A 23,664-nucleotide genomic window follows, 5' to 3' on the forward strand; every position below is an offset into this window, starting at 1 on the left:
AGTCTTTGCTCTACCTAACGCCCTGGGAAAGCATTGTAAATGTCAAGTCCATTTCTACCAAGTGATCCACTGTTTGCGTTGTTTGTTGTAATTAGTCAGCTTCTCACATATATAAATTGCCAGCAAATAGGGAAATATGACAGAAATCGGTCTGTATGAAATGTATGGTATGAACTCAGTATATCAAACTCTCTGTATTTCTGTATACGCGCTCCTTACAATTTATATGGAGCATGATTATCTAATCAAAATAAAAGAGGATTCATAAATCCTCTGGTATGCTTGGCGTAGCATAATATTACCTGTGTATTGTACAGTGGCATTTCATGAGTATTTGCACCCCAGTACTCCGAAAGGCTCCAGGCCACCTTCCATTCTGCCTGTTAAAACTTCATTCAACCCCTTAAGTAATAAGCAGTAACTAGAAAGCTCACATACACGCTCATTGATTTATAGTAGAAACTCCAGCTTGCGGGCTATGATATAAGAGAGTACAGGGAAAGCACTAGGTGGAAGTACTGGGGTGTAAATACTCATGAAACATGACTGTACCGTGTACGCAGACTCGGTATTTGACAGGCTTCGTTAAGCTTATGTAATAATCAGGTCGTGCTCAGTAAGCAAGTCAGAGCGCCCAGGTCACGCTCAGTGAGTGGGATTAGGCTGCCCAATGAGCAAATCAGAGTGCTCAGGTCACGCTCAGTGAGTGGGATCAGGCTGCTCAGGTGACGCTCAGTGAGCACGTTTAACGATTACGTAATACTCAGGGGCGTGCTCGGTTCTCAGTGAGCAAACGGCGGCAAGGGGTGAGCACTAAAACGGAAAGGGAAATCCATAACTATTGATCGGCCTAAAATCCGGTGTATATGTAGAGATGGCTCTAGAATCACAAGTCAAAATAAAGACACCAACGCTCTCCATACAACTATCGCCTATATCTATTTCTCTAGATGTTCAAACGATCAATCAAGACATATCTATGCACGTAGTATCGCAATGACGTAGTATACGGCAATGACGGAACAATTCCTTCGAGCTCCATTAATTTTTAGACAAAATCCCCCGGCAGCCCTGCAAAAAATATAATGGGGAGATCTAAGTTGCATATTGAAACAAAAGCACAGCTCTACTAGACAATCACAAAACATGTCTTATCAAGGTCATTGTAATTGCGAGAGTATTCGTATCACTCTTCCCCAGCAACCTCCGAGTTCAGCCATTTGCCATTGGTATGAAATCTGCTTGAACCTTGAAATCTCTTATTTCGAAGGTAGCATACTAAAATTATTCTGACAATATAGCGATTGTTGCAAGCGAGCAGGTGGTGGTCGTGAGTACATTCGCTAGGGCTGAGAAACAGTGTACATTTATTTTACTTACAGCCATCTTAGCATTCTCTATCAACTACTTCGTCAACGAGGATGAAATGACCGTCGAGGATCCAGATGCGACATTGAAGATCTACGAGGACAAGAAGGCTGTTAGTGGCAATACTGTGAAGGTAAATGCATAGCTCCTTTGTCAATTTTTGAATACTAATGGCTGAACTCCAAAACAGCGTCATTTCTGTTCTAGCTGTGGCAGGTATGTAAATAATACAAATCCAGTGATAACAATAGCTGACACCCATCGCAGTCCAATCTTAACCAAGTCCCCTAAAGCCCCTGGGAAAGCCTTTCTGAAGGCTGCCTTGTTTGACAGCGTTTCTCCTCCCGTAACAGAGATATTTATCAAAAAGCAATGCCAGTGGGTAACTATTGAGCATAGCAGAGAAAAGAAAGAATGATCTCAATTGATATTTTGAGAAAATGTATATATAAAGAAAGAATAGATTTTAATATGTATGCATTGTCTTGTGCAATGCACTCGAGAGCCTATTACTAGTCGACAATCATTTGAACACATGCATAAACTTGCTGTAGCTCGCAGTTCTATTGTCTTTCAATGCTGATATAGCACGTCGAGCTGCTAAGGAGCTAAGGAGCTAAGCCGTACAGTCAAAATGCGGGGCGTCGATCCATGGAGAATCCTGCTTTGACCCTTCACCCCCAAGATAGTGAATTTGATCGTAGCCATGCGCTCTTCACCGGGCTGAATCATTCCTGAAAATATGACAGAAGTCCATACTCAAAATTCTGGTCTTAGACGACCATCGGGTGTCATTTTGCGGAACATCCGACCGCAAAACAACCACGACTTGAATATCCACGAAGCGCACGAGCTCCAGGAGATCCAAACGCACGAGGACAACGAGCTGGACTACTCATCGCCATTTGTTTCATCTGGCGATGGATATCGCGTTGTAACGCGCCGTACTACATCACGCACTCTCGCATCGCGTGCCGAGGCGCGGCAGCGCCGCCAAGCTCGGAAGGGGATCTGGGGGAAGCTCACTCAGCTTTGGACGCATAATGTTACTCTGACGGTGCCACAAAAGAGTAGTCGGGATTACTTCGGTGCGCCTCCTACGACTTGTCGATTTGCATAATACTGACCCTGCCCGCAGCTTTGGAGAGGACATTCCTCGCGTATATCCGCACCTCCGTCGCTGTCACCCACCAAGGCGTTCTAATTGCGCAGCTGTTTCGTCTACAGGCGGCAGAGGCGTTCGCGGATCGACTTGGATTTCGTAAGGTCGGTACACCCCTCTCGGTCGCGTGTTACTGTGTGGGTATTCTCGTGGCTTTGGTCGGGGCGTATCGATTTTGGAGGCAGCAGAATGCCATCGCTAGGGGCAAGGTCTATGCTGGAGGCTGGGAATTGAATTCTGTGGGGATATTACTGGGTTGTGTGAGTGGTGCAAATGCTTTTTTGGTTTTGTAACTGACAATGGCCAGATTACTCTAACGGTGTTGATTGTGTCGACTGCTATTATGATTGAGGTTGACATGGACCCGTCTGTATTTATTCGACGAATATTGGGCAGGTGAGTGGTGGCGGATCATAGAGATATAAGTGTGTACTAGTCCTATCTTGACAGCTCTACCTATTATTAGTCTTATAGCTAGGTTGAGTAAATCTAATTCTAATGATTACAGCTATATTGTTTTTGCATACGGAGTAGAAGAGCTATAATTCACTGGGAGTTGAAGACTAGCTGCACAGCCCCTTTAGCACTACAAAGAAACTCTGCTTGATTTTGTTTCTATACATCAAACCCAATCAGATCATTCAATATGCCTTGATCCACTTGCGCCCGATAGTAAAAGTAGAGCGCCCTACTGGGCTGGGGCTAAGTCTATCTTGGCATGTCCCTCGTATTCAACGTGGAACAAATATACTAAGAGCCCCGCCCCTAGAAGACAGCCATATCTCTTATGCATGCAAACCCACCAGACTCATGTTGGAAGTTCTTGAAAAACACTATTGATCATCCGACTCCATACAAATATTTGGCCCAAATATGTCAACCCTCGACGAAGCACTATCCAAACAACACAGCCTATCAGTCTGGCACGTCTACCACAAGGGAGACGAGCACATCTCAATCACACCATTCCTAAATCCGAAAAAGGAGACTGGATTCAACAAGAGACCTGCAGGATACTCCAACACCCGAGACCGAGATAATGAAACCGACAGTTATTTCGTGCACCATCCGACTCTTCTATTACACGATGCACCACGTACTCTCCGTCGCAGAAACAAGAACGGAGCGCCCATCTGCCTAATAAAATGCGGTGCCTTTTGGCGGAATTGGACGATCCAGTTCAGCGATAATCTGAAAGATGTTATTGATCCTAGAGGCGTGGTAAGATGGGAGTGTCGCAGTAACCCAAACAATACAACTCTCAACGATGATCATGCTTTGAAAGGGTATAAAGTCCGTACGTGGAGGGTGTGGGGGGAAAGTGGGAAAGATTATCACCGTCAGGTAAATGCGAGACGAAAGGTGGAAAAAGGAGAGTTTGCCAACGGGAAGAAAAAGGCGACGGCCCTACCTGGTGCTCCCGTTGAGATGGGGAACATAGGGAATGTCACTGAAGCGAGGAAGCAAGGCTTGAAGTATTCACAAACAGAACATCCCAGCCCAGCGCCACATACGCCTATACTACAGCCAGCTGTTGCTGAAGAAGCAGTCCGTCTCAACTGGAGCTCTCCACTTTCGTTAAATCCTCGACGTTATAGGTTCGAATACGCCAATATCAAGTTCTCCTGGGAAGGGACGAGAGACATCCACCCGGATAACAAATTGGCGAGATGGCTCATGCCTTTCAGTCACTTGAAGTTGATTGCCAGGCTCCCTGGGATTGAGAGCGAAGATGTTTTCGTTGGTCAATACACACCAAGCTTCGCGTGCCGGAAATTTGGCCAGTTGTGGATTTTCAACTCTACGGTATCTAAGCTCCTTGATGGAGAGCATTCCTTCACTTTGACTCAGCAAGCTGCAGCTAGTGAATTGCGAGATGTTAGGGAGACTCGACTGTATGAATTGATCATGACGACGGCTGTGTGTATGATAATTGGAGAGAGAAAGAAGCGGCATACTCTCTTGTTATTGCTTACAATAGCCGCGGAGGGGGGAAGTGCGTTTTAGATTGAACTGCAGTACTTCATAATCGATTAATTTGCATCTATCCAACATTGAAATCTATGTGAAAGTTACGGATATCCATTCTTGGTGCTTCGGTTCTCATAGGCTGCACCATACACAATCCGATTTGTGAGCATAGCACAATCTTTTCAAAGTAAACAATCTTTTCAAAGTAAACAATCTCTTCAAAGTAAACAATCTTTTCAAAGTAAACCAATTGCATGATTAGATTAGTTCATGACACTCATAGGCTATTAATAGTTAAACTGATACGTGTATATACATGTATGCGATCCTTCCCCTGTTATAATACACGAGAAGACCATCAATACGAGAAGAGTGATGGTGAGCGCAGTGTGTTTGTTTGAACAAAAGATCTCATCAGTAAGAGACACGAAGTTCCTCTTCAAGGACATGCCATTTTCTGACAACCTCTGCGCGTTCGTCGGGAGTCGATGCCTGCATGTCTTCAATGCCTTGTTCTATCCGAGACGCCATAATACCAAGCTCCTGGCTCCTGCTTAATGATTTTTGAAGTTTTCTGCGAAGTCCAACTAGAGGATACCCAAAGAGTCCCCAGAGACCTAGATAGAGTCAGAATGGGACAAGCACAATGAAAGAGCTAGTGTGTGACACTTAGCGTTGACATACCTGCTGGTGGCTTAAGGAAAACACCGCCAATTCCTTTCCCGATTCCCTTAACCAATCCTTTCGCTCCTTGCTGTTTGGCACCATATCGAGGCTGGGTAACTAATCCCGTGATACCGTAGTAGAATCCATCTCGAAATTCCTACATAAAGGTCAGAAATCAGCTCGGGCCTTTTGATCACCGAGGACGGGTGGTATACCTTTCCAGCTGCCTCGAGTCCACTCTTAAAGCCGACAACTTTCGGCGTTTCTTTGATCATTTGGTCGTGGTACATCCTCGGTGCATTGTGGAATCCTTTCGACATGCTGAGGGTCAAATCTGTTGGGAGCCAGAGTATGTTTTTCAAAAACTTCTTCGACATTCGACTGCCTTGAGTGCGTATTTCGTAGACTACACCGTTCCCCCTGGGTGACTCTAGATAGCTCAGCAGTTCCAATTGATTACGCGGCAAGCCATGTTTCGGGCCAACGGCGCTAGCTGGTAAATTATGATTCATTTTGTCATGTCTCACGTTGTCAGCTTCGTTGTCATTTGTGTCGAGGCTTATCCTATCATCAATGCCAATACCATCCTCATCATCATTATCATAATCGTCATCGTTATTGGACTGGCCAAGTCCTTGGCACTCGGCGGGCCCATGATACTCAGCAGGTTCATGATACTCGGCGGATTCATGATACTCGGCGGGTTCATGATACTCGGTGGATTCATGATACTGCTCCTCATCACTATCCGTGTCTGACTCTTGGCTTCTGCGGAATTTCCTCCATGAAAATCTTCTTGGCGGATCAGTCTGGGCACGAGTCTGACCTATTGCACGACTGGCGTTGACGAAATCGGTAACGATTTCATAAGGGACCTCGCCGAGGCCGGTCACAAAGTTCGCAATAGCTCCGAGTAGAACCTGGGCTCCTGCACTGACAGGGCCTACAGGATTGCGGTATGTGTCATACTCCGATGCTCGATTCCTGGAGAGTTTGTTAGTAGTCTGAAAATACCTTGCTGGGGGTCAACCTACAAAGCGACATTCTCTGGTTTGATAAGCCCCATTTCAACCAGTACTGCTGCAGCAAATGTACTGAGCCCAATGGAAGTTTGCTTAATGTGCCACACAGCAGGACGAGCGGGACATATTGCGCATCGTAAAGTCTTCAGGTTAAGATGCCGATGAAAGCTGCGTACCCCATCTCGCACACCGGACTCTTTCTGCATCTTACACGCAATTTCCTGCGCCTTCTCTTGGGTTGAAGGTTTCAGTGCGGTCTGAATTGCGTCGGTTAATTTCTCAGCTGTGAGTTGCTTGTGAGGCACAGGCTGCGGCCCGGCCCCAGCAGCCGCAACGATTCCTCCCCAGAACTGTTGATCTCCAAAGAAGGGAACGATAATGGTCGGACGTCCAAGAGCAAGTCCTGCGGCAGTGGTACCCGCACCACCGTGGTGAATCACGCATGATACATGGAGGAATAACCAGTCATGTGGTACGCTGCCGATGATGAGGATATTATCTGGTACATCGACTTCGTCGACTCCGAGGTTTCCCCAGCCCTTTGAAATGATTGCACGCTGGCCGGCATTGTTAATCGCTTCGAACACGATTTTAGTTAATTTGATTTGGTTTTCTACCACAATAGAGCCGAATCCAGCATAGAGTGGGGTGGGTCCTGCATTGAGGAAATCGATAATCTCTTTTGGAGGCTGGTAGTCTGACTTTTTAGGTAGCACGCTGAAACCGCAAATATCGATGTGGTCATCCCAGTCGCGTGGCTTTGGCAACAAGGCCGGCGACCTGAAGTAAGCCATAGTTAGTTGTTCAAATCCGTCAACCTCGAGTCAACTTTGAGTCAGCATACCACAGATATGAGAACGGAACACCGAGACGCTGGGGCAAACTCGGCGCCGTGATCCCATCTAACGGATCGAGTGCGAGGCATCTCTTCCGCCACGAATTGACAAGGTCTCCCAATCCCTCCCAAATCATTATATCCACAACAGTATACGATATCAGGTTTGCAACTGTTGGCTTGCACTCCTGCTGGTGGAGAACGGCCAAAGGATGCGGAAACGCCTGGGTAGCCGACCAGGGCATTCTAGAAATTTTTTGATTAGGGTGTCTCTGAATATTGATGTCTGAGAATGTACTCACGTGAACATCATATGAAGTGGAATTCCCAGCCGCTGTGCGCAATGAATATGGCCCAAGCTGGGTGGATTAGCGATTATTGCATCAGCAACAAATGGCCTCCGACGATAGTCCATCTTCTCACTCCAGAGATCCTCTTTGATTTGATGCAGATCTGTACCGTCGCCTGTTTCAACACATGACTTCCAACAGCCGTATATAATTTCCTTCATTTCGCGCCGGCGTTTCTGGATGGCTCCACTGCGAATCGTGCTGAACGCAGGAAGTAGAGAGGGATTCTGGACCATGAATGCCATCAGCTCCTCGGGGTCACCGCCTATGTTGAAGAACTCCAAGCCGCCCTCGAGTACAAATTCCCGGAAAACAAGATGGGTTGCTAGCCGTACGCGGTGCCCATGGGCCTTCAACTCTTTGCCTAGCGCAACGAACGGTTGGATGTCACCCCGAGATCCGATCACTTGAACGACGATATTCAGCTTCAGTGGAAACTCTTTGCCATCATCTTTCGGCATTGCTTCTGGGGTCGGTTGTGACTCTAGAGCCTCTAGGTCGGGTGGTTTTGTTGACGTTTGGATGCGATTCAATAGCCCTGCGAGCTGCGGCATTTGCTCGTTGATCTTTATATCAAGCCGGCCATCACCTACAAAATATCCACCGTTAGCCGTAGTTTTATAACGCTTTACTTTATCACGAACTCAAGACTTTAACCCCGCCGTTTCGTTCTCCGCTGTGCTTCCGCTCGCGGTGGGGGGAGAGTGACATGGCGACCCCCTCCGGCCAGTCCTCTGATCGAATTGACCCATGGCGGCTGGACCTGCGCCTCATAAGTTGTGGTCCCGAATCCCTCCTCTCGCGACGCGAGGAGAATGCCATAGGGTCCGCCTCCGGCCAGTCCTCTGATCGAATTGACCCATGGCGGCTGGACCTGCGCCTCATAAGTTGTGGTCCCGAATTCCTCCTCTCGCGACGCGAGGAGAATGCCATAGGGTCCGTCGCCGGCCAGTCCTCTGATCTGATTGACGCATGGCGGCTGGACCTGCGCCCCATAGGCTGTGGTGCCGAGTCCAAGTCCATTCTTGGCGGGAGGTCGACCTGATGTGGCTGCGACGTAAGTCAAGATTGAGAAGCAAGATTAGCGTGTGTTACACCAAATTATAGTAACAATGGGCGTGTTCATATATTAGGATTGACCATATGTTGGCGGGATTAGAGATCATTAAAAAAGAAGCTTTACTCGATGATGTCAGAAGGGTCCCACGGCAGTCTATTACCGCCAGTGCATCAATTCCGATTCTGCCAGGATAATTTTATACATCCATCTGAATACACTAATGTCGTACTGGGACCCAATTAAGAGCTAGCGGTGAGTCAAGCGGTCAGGATTCATGTGAACCATATAGTGGCGGTAATCGACTGCCGCTGTCCCCGGATCTTCGTGGGTCTCGGGATCAGCACCGATTTACCTCGGGAGGCTCTTTGGGATTTGTCATTGGTTCAATATGCCTTAGTGGATATAACCTACCGAGGTAGAAAACTATTGCAATCCTATTCAAATCCATTTGTAGAAGATATTATGTATTATCTATCTCCTGCATTTTATCGCACAATTCAAGTGCCTCGTCTACAGTAATGCGACTAGATGGTAGAAATCGCATCAATCCTTGCACCACCTGTAATAGAGGTTGAAGTTCTGGATCATGCACATCTTCTGCAAACTTGCGTTCAAACTTTGAGGTTTCGTAATCTTTGAGCGTAATTAGCATAAGTTTTGTAGTGGATACAATTGCTTACCTTCTTTTAACTCAAGATCATGGCTACTTTTAGTTTGCATTGCTTTCCATTGGGATTCCCATTCGACTGGTAATCTCTCCACAAAACCAATCATTTGAAAGATAAGATATTCGTCTCCGTCAAAATACGAAAATGGATAGGTCGTGAACAAGAATGCGTAAATCTAGAGTCCACTCCATAAGTATATAAACTCCAAATTGAGTGAGAGAAAATGGGCATAATGACGTACCATGCAACCTGCACGCCATGAATCGAGACGATAATCAAAGCGGTCCGTGAAAATAATCTCAGGTACCCGCAAATTACTCGGCTGAGCTAGCTTTTCAGGCTTCTCGCCTGGGAGAAAGCTCTCTCCCATATCCAGAAGCCGAATATCTTCCTCGTCCTCGTCTGTCCACTCGACCCATTCTGCTGCCTTGACCAGCTGAGTCGGCAATCCGTTGTCTAAAGGTGTGCCGTCAATACGAGCTAGCGGGTCAATTTGCGGGGGCCCAATAACAGCCAGAAGCTTATCGGGTGAGTTCAACAGGTTGTTACAAGTGAATGCAATGTTCCTGCCGCTGACATCTATGTGCTAAGGGGTTAGGACATGCGCCAGACTGCAAAAGCCACACAGGAAAGAATGCACTTACCGCCATGACACATTCCGGTACTATGAATAAACCTAATAGCTTTTAGGAGCTGCGTAGACATTCGAAGTATGTATTCTGGCTCCAGCTTATCATTGTCCTCGAAATAATCTCCGAGGACCATATCAACTGTAGGGCCAAGTAATTCAAATACAAGACATTGGTGGACTCCGTTAGGGCCATTGTGAGTAAAGTTATCAAGTAGTTGAACAACATATTTTGAAGAGAGGTTTCCACCAGAATGCTTTTGGAGAAGCCTTAGGTTTTGCAGCTCGCGCGATTGTGATGAATCTGCCGTCATGATCTTCAACGAGACCCATTGGTTTTGGCTGGCATCATATTAGCCGTGGCTGGCAAAATTAGGTGGTTTATGAGCTGACTCCTTGTCCTTTGCAAGCCACACAGTCGAAAACCCCCCATATCCTAATTTGTGATAGATTTCATAGCGACCATTCTTAAAGGCATCTCCGAGGGTGACCGGGTGATATCCCCCGATTTTGTATTTTGACAATTTCTCCTGAGTATAGAGAGAATTATTCTGGCAGAATAAGGATAAATCCATGGTGGAATATTTGACGAATGAGGGAGGTTTGGAGGGGGAGAGGAGGTCCCGGGAGGTGCCGACCTCGGCCGAGCTTCGATGACTTAGCGAGAAAGCCCCCGGGTTCCCTTACAATGTTGGCAACCTGGGCAATTGGCTTTAGTGTACCTTCCGGGATATAGCGGCACATTGTACTTGAGGTATTTCGCAGGTGAATCCTCTCGAATAGCTGACTTTATCCCTGAGTTTTCCAATCAAGGCGGAATGAATCTTGAACGCAGGTTCTTTCAACTGAAAATAAGATCGTCCGAGTATTACGGTCATTGAATCCTAAATTTGAGCCAGGTCCGAGGTCACTGAATAGATAATAAACAGAAGGAGCGTGGATTGAATAGGACTGAACCATATTTTTGATCTAGCTTGCGGTCATAGAATGACGATTCATTCGTAATTACATTCATTCGGCCACCTTGATACAAACTTTGCCAATGTGTGATCCCGACATAACATATTCATAGGCTTTCACGACATCCTCCTGAGTGAAAGAGAACTCCTTCTCAACAGGCAAACGCAGTCCTTTGCGACCGACAAAACGGACGAGATCTTGAAGGAGCTGAGTGGAACCAACAGTTATACCACGAATAGTGGCAGCCTTTGCAAGCGCCATACCCGCAACGTCAGGCATCTCGGATTGATTCGCTTGTGAGAGGAAGCCGATCACGGACACGTTTCCACCCATTTTGATCGAGTTGATGCTCTCTGCGATGGTTCCAGAGCCACCGTTCTCAAGAACAAAGTCCACACCTTCTCCTTCAGTGAGCCTCATGACCTCCTCGGACCATTTTGGGTGCTTCTTATAGTTAATACCATAATCAGCCCCGAACTTAGACTTGACGAATTCAAGCTTCTCGTCACTAGATGAGGTGACGATCGTAGTAGCGCCCGCAGCCTTGGCCAGAATCAATCCAGTGATGGCAACACCTCCAGTCCCTGTATATCAGGTTAGTAAAGAAACGTATGTCGATGGATTATAATCCTCATACCTTGACAGAGCACAATTTGACCTGGTTTCAGAGGAACGGCACCGTAAAGGGCGTTCCAAGCAGTGACACCTGTACAGACCAAAGTCGACCATTCGGAGAAGCTTTGGGGGGAATCCTTCGGGACTTTGACTGTAGCGGATGCCGGAAGAGAAACATATTCACGTAGAACACCATCAACGGGGCCTCCCTGGCCATTCAGCCAATCCGACTGCTGACCGAAGAGGTTGGTTGGATCAAATGTCCCCACAACATGATCTCCCACAGCAAATTTGCTGACGCCTTCACCGACCTTGGCCACAACGCCGGCAGCATCCGAGCATGGGACAACGTTGTTCTTCACGGGAAAGGGGTACAACGATGTAGCCACCCCAATATCCCGGTAGTTCAAGGAGACGCTGTGTACTTTGATCAGAACTTCATGTTTTGAAGGCTCGGGAATGGCCTCCTTAAAAGCTTTCAGGTTTTGGACTGAAGTTCGCTCCCCTTCGATACGAATCACAGTCTGCGACATGTTGAAGAAACGCTTGCGTTGTAGAGTGGGATACAGTGAATCGAATTGAGAGTTGGTTGAGTAGAGAGTTGAGAGCTGGGATAGTTCAAATATTGCGCCTGATGCCGGTTTTTATAACTTTACTGGATATTGTTGCGCGCAGATGTGTAATCATACACTTCAAGAGTGACGTTAGTGGAATTATTAGAGCGGGTCTTTTCTCCATGACGGTGGGTATCGAACTCTACTCTCCAACAAATCTCCAATGAATCTCCAATGAATCTCCAACGAATCTCCACAATATTTGACCACTAGAAATGTCCGAGGGGTATCTCCCTCATTTCTTGGAATTTTCCGGTTCTATTTCTAAGCATTATGGGGGTTTTATTCTCTGCCAGCTATGTATGGATGGACAGACGCCCTCGGGGTCCACCTCGCATTCCAGGGTCTTGGTGATTAGTCAGGGAATATTTTTCGTGCTGCATGTTCATCACAGAACATACACCTAGCACACAAGATCCACTAATTTTCACTCCCTTGTGATCACGAGCTTCAATAAAAACCCTGACAGCATGGATCCAGACCACTCTTCTCACTCGCTAGACAAAACAGCATTGAACTGCAAGTTTTGCCACCGTGGATTTCGCCGCTTAGAACATTTACAGCGTCACACGCGAATACGTTCGTAAATCAATATCCAGAAAATAGACTCAATATTGACACGGATATAGACACAAATGAAAAGCCATTCAGTTGCCCATGTGGTGCTCTTTTTTCGAGAAAAGATCTTCTCAGGCGCCATGAACGTGCCTCGCACGATGATTTGAAGCATCCTGTGCAGCCGCCAGTTTCTAACAATAGCCTGACAAGCCACCTGCAAGATCATAGCATATTCAATTATCCTAGCCCGGAAAGTCGACAAACAGGAGAATATGTTTCATCACTCGGCTCCCAACGCCCGGTCTCCCAAGAGACATGCTCACGGCGATCATCAATAAGGTGTGCTATCAATGCTTGACTGCATCAGTTCTGTGGCAAATGGGTGTTAACGGCTTTATGACAGGCAACTGAGAGCATTATATAATGAAACGATAGAACGCGAGCCCTTAAATTATGACAGCGGTATATTACATGATATCTCCCGAATCCTGTTATTGTCATGCTGACCTTTTGCTGCAAGGCCATTGTGGACAGACACATCTGGGGAGCGACACGTGTGTCGAGCCTCGCACCTATGATGACCACACAGCTACAAATGTGATTTCGAACATGTTATCCGCGAGTTTTCCAATCCCCGCATTGTCTTTAGGTAAATGTGCTGCTTCGGAATCTTTTTCACCCTAGTATTAACCATCATATAGGTGGACAAGTTATCTCCCACGTTTCACTCCCAGTAGTCACTGAATCCCAGAGATTTAACCTTCGCGATTCATTGAAGAGTATGGATATAATGCCTGGTTTCGATCTTCCATCGTCCGATTCTCTCACCCGTTTTTTGGCGGGGTATTTTACTGGCTTTTATCCTCGGATGCCGTTCACACACGCACCATCCTTCAAAATTGAAGAATGTCACCCGGGACTCTTCCTTGCTATGGCTGCTATCGGTGCAGTTTATCGATATGAAATGAAAACAGCATATAATCTGTTCTATGTTGCAAAAATGATTTTCCTAGACCGGCACCGTCACACAGAAAGCAATGAGTTCCAAAGGTCGATGGATTCTGCCAGTGTTAAGACTGGAAGGAGTAACGCCCAAGAGATTCGCGGTCTACTCTGTCTCCTTACAATGGCATCCTGGCAAAAGGACGCGGAGCTGGAAAATGAATCCTTCATGTTACAAAGCCTACTTGTCCACTCCGTGAGGCTGAGTAGCTTAGATGACACTCTCACCCAGGCGGGTGATCTTGACTGGGAGACCTGGGCTCAGCAAGAATCCGACAGACGGACAAAGCTACTTGCGTTTTGTTTTCTTAACATCCAAAGCATCGCCTACAATCTACCTCCCAGCTTGCTGAGCAAAGAAATTCGGCTACGGCTTCCTTGCTCATGTCCGGAATGGACCGCTACAGATGCAGCAACCTGGCAAATATTACATCAGAACACCTCCAATGAACAAGAGTACTTTCACATTGCTCTAGAAAATCTTTCATTGCCGGCGTCGGGAACGCGTGTCAATACTTCCCTTACATCGCCTGTTGCCAACTATGTTCTACTACATGGTTTGATCCAGTCCATTATCTGGACCCAAAATATTCTCCCTTTTACAGGACTTGTTTCATCTTCGAGTAATCAGGCTTTTTTCGAGTAAGTCAATCATCCCTGTGGTGGCCTACAAATTCTATTCTCAGAGTGAAGAATTGGTTTTGATCTCATTTTCTTTTGCTAGAGCTGCGCTTCGCAAATGGACAGAAACATGGCAGATTACGCCCGAATCCAACCTGGAGCCATTGGACCCCAATGGACCATTGCCTTTTACGTCAAGCGCATTACTGAGTCTAGCTTATATTCGCAATTGTCTCGATACAGGACGCTCGCAAGTTCTATCAAGCTGGGATCCCGCTAAAGTTGCCTCTGTTCTACATGATTCACCACCTCTCAAGCATGACTGGCATGTGTTTCTGGCAGCAATTCATGCAACGCGGGTCTTAGGCACTCTTGTCAAGCTCGGTATACGATATGTCCAGCATAGCCAAGCATTTGTCTGGAGTATCGAAGATGCTTTATGCGGTCTTGAATGTGCAGTCTTCCTGAGCCAGTGGCTACGCCAAGTCGGTGACATGACCCAGGATAATTCCATGTCCGGTATGTGCATCTTTGGGTCTTTCTTTCTTCTTGTCATTGAAATCGAACTCTTACGAATATTGGATACTTGCCGTCCAGCCTTCTTTAGCAATACCACGATTCACAAAGCTAACCTACATACCAGAAAATCAAAGAGTCCTTGTGAAATGGGTTCGTGAAATTGTACAAGAAGCACTTGTCTCCATCAGCTGCGATCACCCACACTCTACGGCGCTCTCAACACCAGAAGAATTGGCTACCGAAGTCATAAAGCTATGGACACTCATCATGCAGGGCAGTTCTCCCTGGTCGTTTATGGGTGCCGTTGCCAATGTCTTGGTTATATATGGAGACGGTTGTGCCTAGCATCTCGTTGGAACATACAACGCGAAGTGCAAGAGAAGAGAGTTGTTCTTGGGAGAGAAACGATCTCTTACATTTATCTAGACTAGTTAACTAATTTGTTAATGATCTGAGGCTACTGTCTGGTATCCACCACGTGCTCATCTTAACATGCTCCTCTCAGCCACAGGCTAGAGAACCCAGCAGAAACTATGTATAGCGCTAATAATGCAGGATTTGAAACCCATAGCCAGCCGCGCAGATCACTACCGACTTAGACGATTATCATATTCGTGGGTTGCTCGATACTTAAAGTGTCAGCCGGCTATGGAAAATAGTGTCCGAGCCGGGAAATGGTGTCCGACTCGGTGACATCCCGGGGCCCCGCGAACAACCTCGAAATATCATGGATCAGCGGGTCTTCCCCGCATCCTCACCCGGTCGATGGCGTCAAGTCTCAAGACTAAATATCAACTTCACGGTATAATGTAAGAGAGGAAACCGGTTGGGGTAATTACTGTTGCTCTGATTGGTGCGTGGGTTGGATGAGAGAAAGTTCCCATATCCACTATTTTGTTTATATTTAAAAAGATATCCTCACTATTGTTCTCTAAATTGGATACTAAGATCCTCCCTTGGGACACATATCTTGTTATTGTCCCCTTTTCATATCGACCCTACCTTTTAGCTACCATATTTCAAGGAAGAAGACCATGGCGGACAAGAAAGCATCCCCAGAGACCGAACATATTGAATCCGAAATAAAGTCGGAACCGTCTACTCTCATACCTCCCCCTGGATCTGAAAGACAACCATATGGCGAACCTGGTATAAAGCCCTTCCCTCCTCCTACAACTGTTCCTCTCTACGCTCATCGTATACTAACACACCATCACATGAAACAGGCCTCAGTGGTATCCTCACGAATAAATATGTAGCAGCATGTGCCGCATTCGCAACGATGGGCGGAGCAATGTTCGGCTATGACCAAGGCGTCGTCTCCATAACCCTCACAATGGACCAATTCCTCGAACGATTCCCGGAGGTTGGCCCCAATGCACCCGGTGCAGGATTCCAGAAAGGAATCCTTACTGCCATGATCGAGCTTGGGGCTTTCCTCGGAGCAATGAACCAGGGATGGATTGCCGACAAAATCTCTCGAAAATGGTCTATCATGGTTGCGGTGGTTATCTTCCTCTTTGGTTCTGCCTTGCAGACTGGCGCAATGAGTTTTGAAATGCTGATAGGTGCCCGGTTTGTCGGAGGTGTTGGTGTCGGTATGCTGGCTATGGTGGCACCGCTTTATATTTCTGAGATTGCGCCACCGGAGATCCGTGGTACTTTGCTTGTTTTGCAAGAACTCGCCATTGTTACCGCCATCGTGGTTGCGTTCTATATTACCTATGGTACACGATATATTCCTGGTGAATGGGCGTGGCGCCTTCCTTTTCTCCTTCAAGTGTGCCTTCCCAATTGATCACCATGTGTTATGTCCTAACCACATGGATAGATGATTCCCGCCATATTCCTCGGGGTCGGTATTCCCTTCCTACCATATTCACCTCGTTGGCTCGCTGGTCGGGGCCGAGATGAAGAAGCACTCCAGGTTCTCTGCAAATTGCGCGGTGTCGATGCTACTGACGAGCGCGTGATCCGAGAGTGGGTTGAGATTCGCTCCGAGGTAGCCTATTGCAACGAAGTGAGCATTGTGAGACACCCAAAGTGCCAGGACGGAAGCTACACCAGCCGTGCTATGCTGCATGTCTGGAGCTATTTGGACTGTTTCCGCAAGGGGTGTTGGAAGCGTACGCATGTCGGTATTGGACTGATGTTCTTCCAACGTAAGTATTTATCTATCGTGGGAACAGCCACTCTTTCCCTTGCTTTTCTTCCTTACACTGGCTAACTCATATCCTCTTCACAGAATTCGGCGGCGTCAACGCTCTCATCTATTACTCACCCAGTTTATTCGAAGGAATGGGTCTAGACTACGAAATGCAACTCCACATGTCCGGCGTCATCAACATCTGCCAGATGCTAGCCTGTTTCTGGTCACTATGGGGAATGGATAAGTTCGGTAGGCGACCTTTGCTCTTTGGCGGTGCTGGTTGCATGGTCCTTGCGCATTTCATCATCGCCGTCCTAATGAGCCAATATCAATCCAACTGGCCTGCACATTCAACAGAGGGCTGGGTTTGCGTCGCTTTCTTATGCTTCTTCATGCTGACCTACGGGGCTACTTGGGGTCCTATCCCTTGGGCTATGCCGGCTGAGATCTTCCCTTCTTCGCTACGTGCTAAGGGTATGGCGTACTCCACAATGTCGAACTGGCTTAACAACTTCATCATTGGGCTTATTACTCCGCCGCTTGTGCAGAACACCGGGTATGGTACTTATGTGTTCTTCTGTGTGTTTTGCGCTCTGTCGTTTGTTTGGACGTGGTTGTTTGTTCCGGAGACTAATGGGAAAACTTTGGAGGAAATGGACTCTGTCTTTAAGGACAACAGTTCGAGTGTGGAGATAGAACAGCGCGCGAGGATTGAGGCTACCATCTGGGCCCATGCCGCGGGACGGTCTCATGGGCTCGAAGGCACTCAACAGATTACTTAGACGGGCTTTGCTTTCGAGTTTGATCTTCGATGCAGTGCGTGTTTGGCCTAGATCTACTTTCTTTTTAGTGTTTATATGAGTGTTTTATGAGCTGTTTACGCACAGGTTAGTCTCTGCCCATTGTAGATATTTCATTTTCTCTTCATGCATCTACAGAGCCCCGAGATTCATCTATCCATGCTAGACTCCGAAAAAGGCGCCAGATAGGCCAGCGACCGAAATACACGACGGGGCTTTTTCTTTTATTCGGTGGCGGACTCGGTCAAGTAGACTCGGTGCCGAATCCAACCTCTCCGGTTTTCCCATATGTACAACCAATAGGGAGTGATCACGTACTATACGTCGCGCTTTTTCCCCTTGCCTTCGGGATTAATGTGTGGTCCCATTAACCATAGTGTTGGGAAAAGATGCCTCGTTGTAGCCTGACAAACAAGGCATCTATGTATATTGTCTCAACAGGGAGCTTTACGCCAGTGAACCTAGCACGGCATTCCTATATCAAAAAATAATCACACCCAATGGTAGTCTCTCTGAGATTGCTTGGGATTATTTTTATCCTTCAGGTAATATTCGTGATTTTTGTCACTTACATATTTTGCCCACCCATGCAAGTAATGAATGATTGCTTCCTCTCTACCTACTGCCAATCAAGCACACCATGTAAAACCCTTGTTGTCACTTTCTCTCATTAACGCGGCATAACATAGGGCGTACATGGTAGGGCGCGTTGACACGCCCACTAATCGCCCCACTATAGCAGTCAAACTGTCCCCCATTTCTCTCCACAAACTCTCCAAAACTCCCCAACTCCATTGTGGCAACTTTCAATAACTCTAGAAGAATGGCCACGCAATCGAAGATTCTCCCGCAATGGAATTCCTCTAGGCTTTTCCTCACCGAAGCCGGGATCGAAACCACACTCGTCTACAAAAACAAGGTCAACCTCCCGTGTTTCTCCGCTCTCCCACTTCTCAGCACAGAACATGGCAAAGAAATCATCCTCTCCATCTATCAAGACTATGTAGATATCGCCCTCGCCCACTCAACCGGCATCGTCCTCGAAACCCGAACATGGCGTGGCTCTCCCGCATGGGCTTCCCAACTTGATCTCTCCATCCCAAAGATCCTCGATCTGAACCGCACAGCAGTCATGATCCTCCAGGATCTCAGAAACAATATCCAGACTCCATCCACTCCTATTGTTATCAGTGGAACCCTTGGAACCCTTCAAGACGCCTACATCGATTCCACAGAAACGGTTTCCTTCGCCCAGGCGCAAGAGAATTACCGCGCTCAAGTCCAAATTCTCGCTGAAGAAGGTGTAGACATGATTTCTATCATGACTGTAACGAATCTCAATGAGGCTACCGCGGCAGTGAGCGTGGCGCGTGAGTTTGACCTCCCTATTCATGTCTCATTTAGCATCGAGACGGACGGGCGACTGCGAGGGGGAAGAACACTTGATGATGTAATTCGTGAAGTCGATCGTCTGACGGAGAATTATACTACGTATTTCGGGGTAAATTGTGCGCATCCGCGCCATATTATGACGGCTCTACGGGATCTCCCTGAGGAAGTGAGATCGAGGATTGGGTCGATTCGAGGGAATGCAAGTCTTAAGTCTCACGATGAGCTTGATAACTCGTTGGTACTTGATCGAGGCGATCTTTCTTTGTGGGCTCAAGAGTTCAATGGGATTTTAAATTTGTTGCCGGAGTTGAAAGTGGTAGGGGGCTGCTGTGGTACGGATGAAGAGCATATTGATACTCTTGCGGGAAGAATTTACTCTAGTTGAAAAGCTAGTCCTGTCTCGGCAAATTCATATCATATTATTGCTATGTATAACTTCCCCAAATACTTACCTGGGCAGTCGCTACTAGGACGTCTTGTCGCCACAACTATTTCTTCAACTTGCCAAGAACGCCGTTAGATTGCAAGTAGCTGAATAAGTTCTATCGAAATTGTACATATCGATATCGCGAACACCTTTCATCCCCAATCCTCTGGACAATAATAATTAATATGGTGCCCTTGGTGGATCTATAGAGCGTACCAGCGCGCCCTAGTATCGTGCACGCCCTACCATACACGCCTTACATATCCGAATTTTAGATCACCGTCTTATAAATATGGATCCATGGATCAATCCATGGATGTATAGATGGCGAATTAATGGTACCACTTGGGACTACATGAAAAAGGCCAAACTATTACATCTTGCACCCGCAAACTTATCCAAGGATCCATGCTGATGACTCCAATCTTATTGTGACGGCGTTAAATAAGTATGGAATATGATCATTGTGACTCCTAGATGAAACCTCTATCTATAGCTTCATAAATACCTCTGTGCCAAATCATTGCCATCTTCGCATAGCCCTCATCATTGGGGTGTGTGCCATCTGTTAGATCACTAATATGAGGCCCATGGGCGCTATGCATATCGACGATGATGATCTTTCTTCCTTCAGCCGCTTTCGCTTTCGCTAATTCCGCGAATTGCTTGTTTATACATAGCACTCGTGATTCAATGTTTCCATCCAAGTTTGGAAGAAGAGTAGAAAGGACGACCGTTGAGCGAGAAGACGCCGCCCAGAGATATTCAAGCAAGTCACTCATTCGCTTGCCAGCAGTCTCGATTTCAAAGTCCTGAACGCAATCATTCGAACCAGCATTGACGGTGAAAAGGTTTGGCAGAAATCTAGGAACTGATCTTTTGGCTTTGTTGGCAATTTGGTCGATTCTGAATCCCCGCCAACCTTCATTGTCGTTGTTCACCATTGAACCGGCTTTGCGAGACCCGACCATGTCTACAATGTGGCCATCCGATAGAAGAATATCTCGTAGAATCTTTCTATAGCCATTGCCGTCAGTAGATTCGGAGCCGTATGTGACAGAGCCGCCTAGCGGCATGATTCGCAAGCTTGGCTTCGCTCTATACATGGAAGCCCCTAAGCTACGCATCAGTATAATAGAGACACGGTGCGTAAAGAGTAATATACCATGATGGCCTGCCATCTTGATCTTGTGTTGGCTCATCCATGGAGGAACCTTGATCTGGCGGGCGATAATTGGCTCGGCCCCATCGGTGCCGCGTGTGAGACAGTGGGTTATTTTGTGACATAATCTGCGATTATGAAAATATGCCATAGTCACCCGTGCTGTGTTTGGTAATTGAGAAAATGCGATGCGAAATACAGGGCAATCATGTTGGACATTGGAACAGGCTGCGCAACCAGGTAATTTGGCTGTGCCCTTGCCGCACTCATTCGGCGAAACCTTCAGGATGCCGAGCAAAATCACGTAATTAGTAATCACTGTCCATTTTGACCGAATATGCAACTGAATGGTCTGAAGTGTAGGCCGTACGGTAAAAGAGGCAGAAGGGCGCAGTTGCGTTACGGGTATCATATAGCCTCTCATGTTTACGTTTTAGGCTGCATTTTCTCTTCATGCATCTACGGATTTTACTCTCTCATTTCTTGGCGTTCTATACAAACTCGCCCTTTTCTTCTCTATCTATCTTCTGTCTGAATCGGCTGTACCATAACCTAAGCCCATATGCCCTGGGATTAGGCAACTATGTATGCGGCATTTTTCACAGTCTTGGATCTACGAAGAGAGAATTGCACAAGCATATTGAAAATAAAAATCTTATTCTAGCTTGATACAAAAGATCATAGATATCACAATAATAGAAAAGGACTGAGCAAATAGAACCATCAAGTCCAAGTAAGAGCCACGCTTAAAACCCAAAAAGAAAAAGAAAATCGTAAAACATCCCGAAAGATCAAGATCAAACCTCAGTCTTAGTTTCGACACTCTCAAGGTGCGTAGCACCCTCAGCTCTCTTCTCCCCGGCATCAATCTCGAGCTGTTCAAGGTAGTTCACAGAAGGAACCCAACCAACAGAGTTCCAAGCACGGGGAACCTTAGCATAAAGCTCGTCAACCTGTTCGAGCGAAAGACCCTTGGTCTCATAAATGCAAGTGTAAACAAACACAGCACAAATAAAGCAGAATCCACCCCAGATGAAGAAAACCTTAGACTGGAGATTGGCATTTCCAGGACCGCTGTTCACCATGTATGGCGTGGCGTAGGCAATAGCCCAGTTGAGCAGCCAGTTGGTGGCAGTGGTGATGGAGAGACACTTGGCGCGAGCCTTGAGGGGGAATAATTCACCCGTGACGACCCAGGCAACAGGACCCCAGGAACTGGCGAAGAAGAAGATGTAGATGCACACGAAGGCGATGAGGACTTTGTTCGAGACGTCGGAGTCGATGGCTGTGCCGACGATAGCGACAATGAGTTGCGAGACGCACATTCCGACAGCACCAAACATGAGCAAAGGACGACGACCCCATTTCTCGACCATGTATAGACCGGGGAATGTGGAAACGACGTTGATGATGTTTGTGATGAGAGTAATCACGAAGGAGTTCTGGATGCCAGAATTCTGGAAGAAGGTCGTGCCGTAGTAAAAGATGAAGTTGACACCGGCGAGCTGCTGCAGACCCTGGACCGCGCAACCGGTTGCGAGACGCTTGCCGAGGGATCCACGGACGATCTCGAGGTAGGTAGCCTTTCCGAGACTCATCTCGTGTTCGTGGTTTGCCTGGATTTCAGCGAGCTCAGCGACGACAGCGGGGTCATTCACATCCATGCGGCGGACACGAGCGAGGGCCTTGCTGGCTTCTTCGTAACGGTCTTGCTTGATCAAGAAGCGGGGGGTTTCAGGGAGGATGAGCATGCCGACGACAAGGATAATGGCCCAAGCGAATTGGACGGCGATGGGGATACGGTAGCAGCCGGTGTCTGTGCGGTCCTTGGTGGAGTTGTTGACGATGGCGGCGAGAAGGAGACCAAATGTGATGGCGAGCTGGTAGGCGCCGACGACTGTGCCGCGGATCCATTTGGGGGCAGTCTCAGATTGGTAGAGGGGGATTGTTGCGGAGAGGAGACCGACGCCCAGACCAGCGAAGAAGCGACCGGCGACGAAGAGGGGGATGGAGGTTGCGATTGTTTGGAGGATGACTCCAAAGACGAAGACGAAGCTCTCCATAATCATGCCCATTCGTCGACCGAATTTATCGGCGATAGGGGCGGCGCCGAGGGCACCGAAGAAAGTTCCTGCGGAGAGGAGAGAGACAATCATCGATGATTGGGAGGCTGTGACATCGGGGAGGCCATCTTTCTCGTTGATAAAGCCGGTTGAGAACATCTCACGCCACTTCTTCATGGCAAGGATACCGCTGATGGTACCTGTGTCATATCTAAATCGATGTTAGACGTGTCTTTGAGAATAGAAGTATCGAGTGTGAGGGACACATACCCAAAGAGAACACCACCGAAAGCCACGAATAATCCAATCATGATTGCCGGGGCAGCAGAGCCCACGGCATCATCCGGCCTCTTCAAAGCGAAGCCCATTGTGAGTGTTATCAGATAAAAGCAAGGATCCAAGTAGGTGTATGTGTTGTGTGAGTTAAAGATCACAGTAGAGAAGAGTTGAAGGAAGTAGTGTAGATGTAAAAGTAGAGTAAGTTGTACAAAAAAAGAAAGGAAAAGCTGGAGGTCAATCTGGTCTATTTGTACTTCCCCGGTCCCAGTAACCACATGGCCCCCGGAAAATTTGCACCCTGAAAGCAGCAAGTGCGGGGGGCAACTCAACCTTGGACAGCGAAAATCTGAATACCCGAGGACTCCAGGTCATCCAATCCCAGAATAGCATTGAACAACATTCCCCATCGCGGACTACTGGATGTTTTGGGCCTGGGGATAGGGTTTCAGCCGAAAGTGGGGAAACCAATGGGGTTTAGTGGATTCAGCCCCCGGAATCCAACCGAATCCTTCATTGGTCAACACAGGAAATTGGCTCGATGCTAAGCCTGTTTTTCCCAGGTTTTTTACCCTGAGCCTTACCTTGCATTTGCACTAGACGGGAACGATAGAATCTGCAAGACTACACGTTGAGGATAAAAATGTGCATCTTGCATTACATTGTGGTTAGGATGTTTGTAAATGTTAGGGGACAAAAATAGCCCTTACATGCCACATGACATGAAATGCCGAAAACGGGGGACTGGCCGAGTTGAGCCAATGCCGATCGGTATC

The 23,664-nt window shown here is 47.2% G+C and overlaps 11 protein-coding genes across 11 annotated transcripts; 6 read left to right on the plus strand and 5 right to left on the minus strand.

Annotated features, from left to right (window-relative positions):
* Positions 1-1,146: 1,146 nt before the first annotated feature.
* On the plus strand, positions 1,147-3,075 carry N7447_009525 (uncharacterized protein; the record flags this gene model as incomplete). Its single annotated transcript, XM_057233787.1, has 9 exons — positions 1,147-1,229; positions 1,302-1,330; positions 1,383-1,501; positions 1,559-1,584; positions 1,636-1,746; positions 2,146-2,456; positions 2,507-2,790; positions 2,838-2,926; positions 3,039-3,075. 9 exons carry the CDS (start codon positions 1,147-1,149, stop codon positions 3,073-3,075), a joined length of 1,089 nt encoding a protein of 362 aa, XP_057083329.1.
* A 328-nt stretch (positions 3,076-3,403) lies between these two features.
* Positions 3,404-4,537, plus strand: N7447_009526 (uncharacterized protein; the record flags this gene model as incomplete). Its single annotated transcript, XM_057233788.1, has 1 exon — positions 3,404-4,537. One exon carries the CDS (start codon positions 3,404-3,406, stop codon positions 4,535-4,537), a length of 1,134 nt encoding a protein of 377 aa, XP_057083330.1.
* Positions 4,538-4,915: 378 nt separating this feature from the next.
* N7447_009527 (putative UDP-glucose,sterol transferase) lies at positions 4,916-8,397 on the minus strand (the record flags this gene model as incomplete). The annotated part of the gene is made up of 7 exons (XM_057233789.1): positions 4,916-5,118; positions 5,186-5,324; positions 5,383-6,151; positions 6,202-6,969; positions 7,034-7,270; positions 7,327-7,963; positions 8,019-8,397. 7 exons carry the CDS (start codon positions 8,395-8,397, stop codon positions 4,916-4,918), a joined length of 3,132 nt encoding a protein of 1,043 aa, XP_057083331.1.
* Positions 8,398-8,894: 497 nt separating this feature from the next.
* On the minus strand, positions 8,895-10,305 carry N7447_009528 (uncharacterized protein; the record flags this gene model as incomplete). The annotated part of the gene is made up of 5 exons (XM_057233790.1): positions 8,895-9,067; positions 9,115-9,277; positions 9,344-9,681; positions 9,747-10,072; positions 10,124-10,305. 5 exons carry the CDS (start codon positions 10,303-10,305, stop codon positions 8,895-8,897), a joined length of 1,182 nt encoding a protein of 393 aa, XP_057083332.1.
* A 436-nt stretch (positions 10,306-10,741) lies between these two features.
* Positions 10,742-11,838, minus strand: N7447_009529 (zinc-dependent alcohol dehydrogenase family protein; the record flags this gene model as incomplete). The annotated part of the gene is made up of 2 exons (XM_057233791.1): positions 10,742-11,274; positions 11,328-11,838. The coding sequence occupies 2 exons, from the start codon at positions 11,836-11,838 to the stop codon at positions 10,742-10,744; spliced, it is 1,044 nt and encodes a 347-aa protein (XP_057083333.1).
* Positions 11,839-12,389: 551 nt separating this feature from the next.
* Positions 12,390-12,835, plus strand: N7447_009530 (uncharacterized protein; the record flags this gene model as incomplete). Its single annotated transcript, XM_057233792.1, has 2 exons — positions 12,390-12,498; positions 12,549-12,835. 2 exons carry the CDS (start codon positions 12,390-12,392, stop codon positions 12,833-12,835), a joined length of 396 nt encoding a protein of 131 aa, XP_057083334.1.
* Positions 12,836-12,976: 141 nt separating this feature from the next.
* Positions 12,977-14,964, plus strand: N7447_009531 (uncharacterized protein; the record flags this gene model as incomplete). Its single annotated transcript, XM_057233793.1, has 4 exons — positions 12,977-13,031; positions 13,179-14,046; positions 14,123-14,619; positions 14,744-14,964. 4 exons carry the CDS (start codon positions 12,977-12,979, stop codon positions 14,962-14,964), a joined length of 1,641 nt encoding a protein of 546 aa, XP_057083335.1.
* Positions 14,965-15,653: 689 nt separating this feature from the next.
* On the plus strand, positions 15,654-17,550 carry N7447_009532 (sugar porter family MFS transporter; the record flags this gene model as incomplete). The annotated part of the gene is made up of 4 exons (XM_057233794.1): positions 15,654-15,768; positions 15,846-16,399; positions 16,451-16,781; positions 16,865-17,550. The coding sequence occupies 4 exons, from the start codon at positions 15,654-15,656 to the stop codon at positions 17,548-17,550; spliced, it is 1,686 nt and encodes a 561-aa protein (XP_057083336.1).
* Positions 17,551-18,391: 841 nt separating this feature from the next.
* N7447_009533 (homocysteine S-methyltransferase family protein) lies at positions 18,392-19,345 on the plus strand (the record flags this gene model as incomplete). Its single annotated transcript, XM_057233795.1, has 1 exon — positions 18,392-19,345. The coding sequence occupies one exon, from the start codon at positions 18,392-18,394 to the stop codon at positions 19,343-19,345; it is 954 nt and encodes a 317-aa protein (XP_057083337.1).
* A 515-nt stretch (positions 19,346-19,860) lies between these two features.
* N7447_009534 (SGNH/GDSL hydrolase family protein) lies at positions 19,861-20,463 on the minus strand (the record flags this gene model as incomplete). The annotated part of the gene is made up of 1 exon (XM_057233796.1): positions 19,861-20,463. One exon carries the CDS (start codon positions 20,461-20,463, stop codon positions 19,861-19,863), a length of 603 nt encoding a protein of 200 aa, XP_057083338.1.
* An 883-nt stretch (positions 20,464-21,346) lies between these two features.
* On the minus strand, positions 21,347-22,980 carry N7447_009535 (uncharacterized protein; the record flags this gene model as incomplete). Its single annotated transcript, XM_057233797.1, has 2 exons — positions 21,347-22,823; positions 22,883-22,980. 2 exons carry the CDS (start codon positions 22,978-22,980, stop codon positions 21,347-21,349), a joined length of 1,575 nt encoding a protein of 524 aa, XP_057083339.1.
* Positions 22,981-23,664: the final 684 nt, after the last annotated feature.

This window comes from Penicillium robsamsonii, assembly GCF_028829455.1.
Source record: "Penicillium robsamsonii strain IBT 29466 chromosome Unknown utg000005l_segment0_segment0, whole genome shotgun sequence".
In the NCBI taxonomy this organism is placed as follows: Eukaryota; Fungi; Ascomycota; class Eurotiomycetes; order Eurotiales; family Aspergillaceae; genus Penicillium; species Penicillium robsamsonii.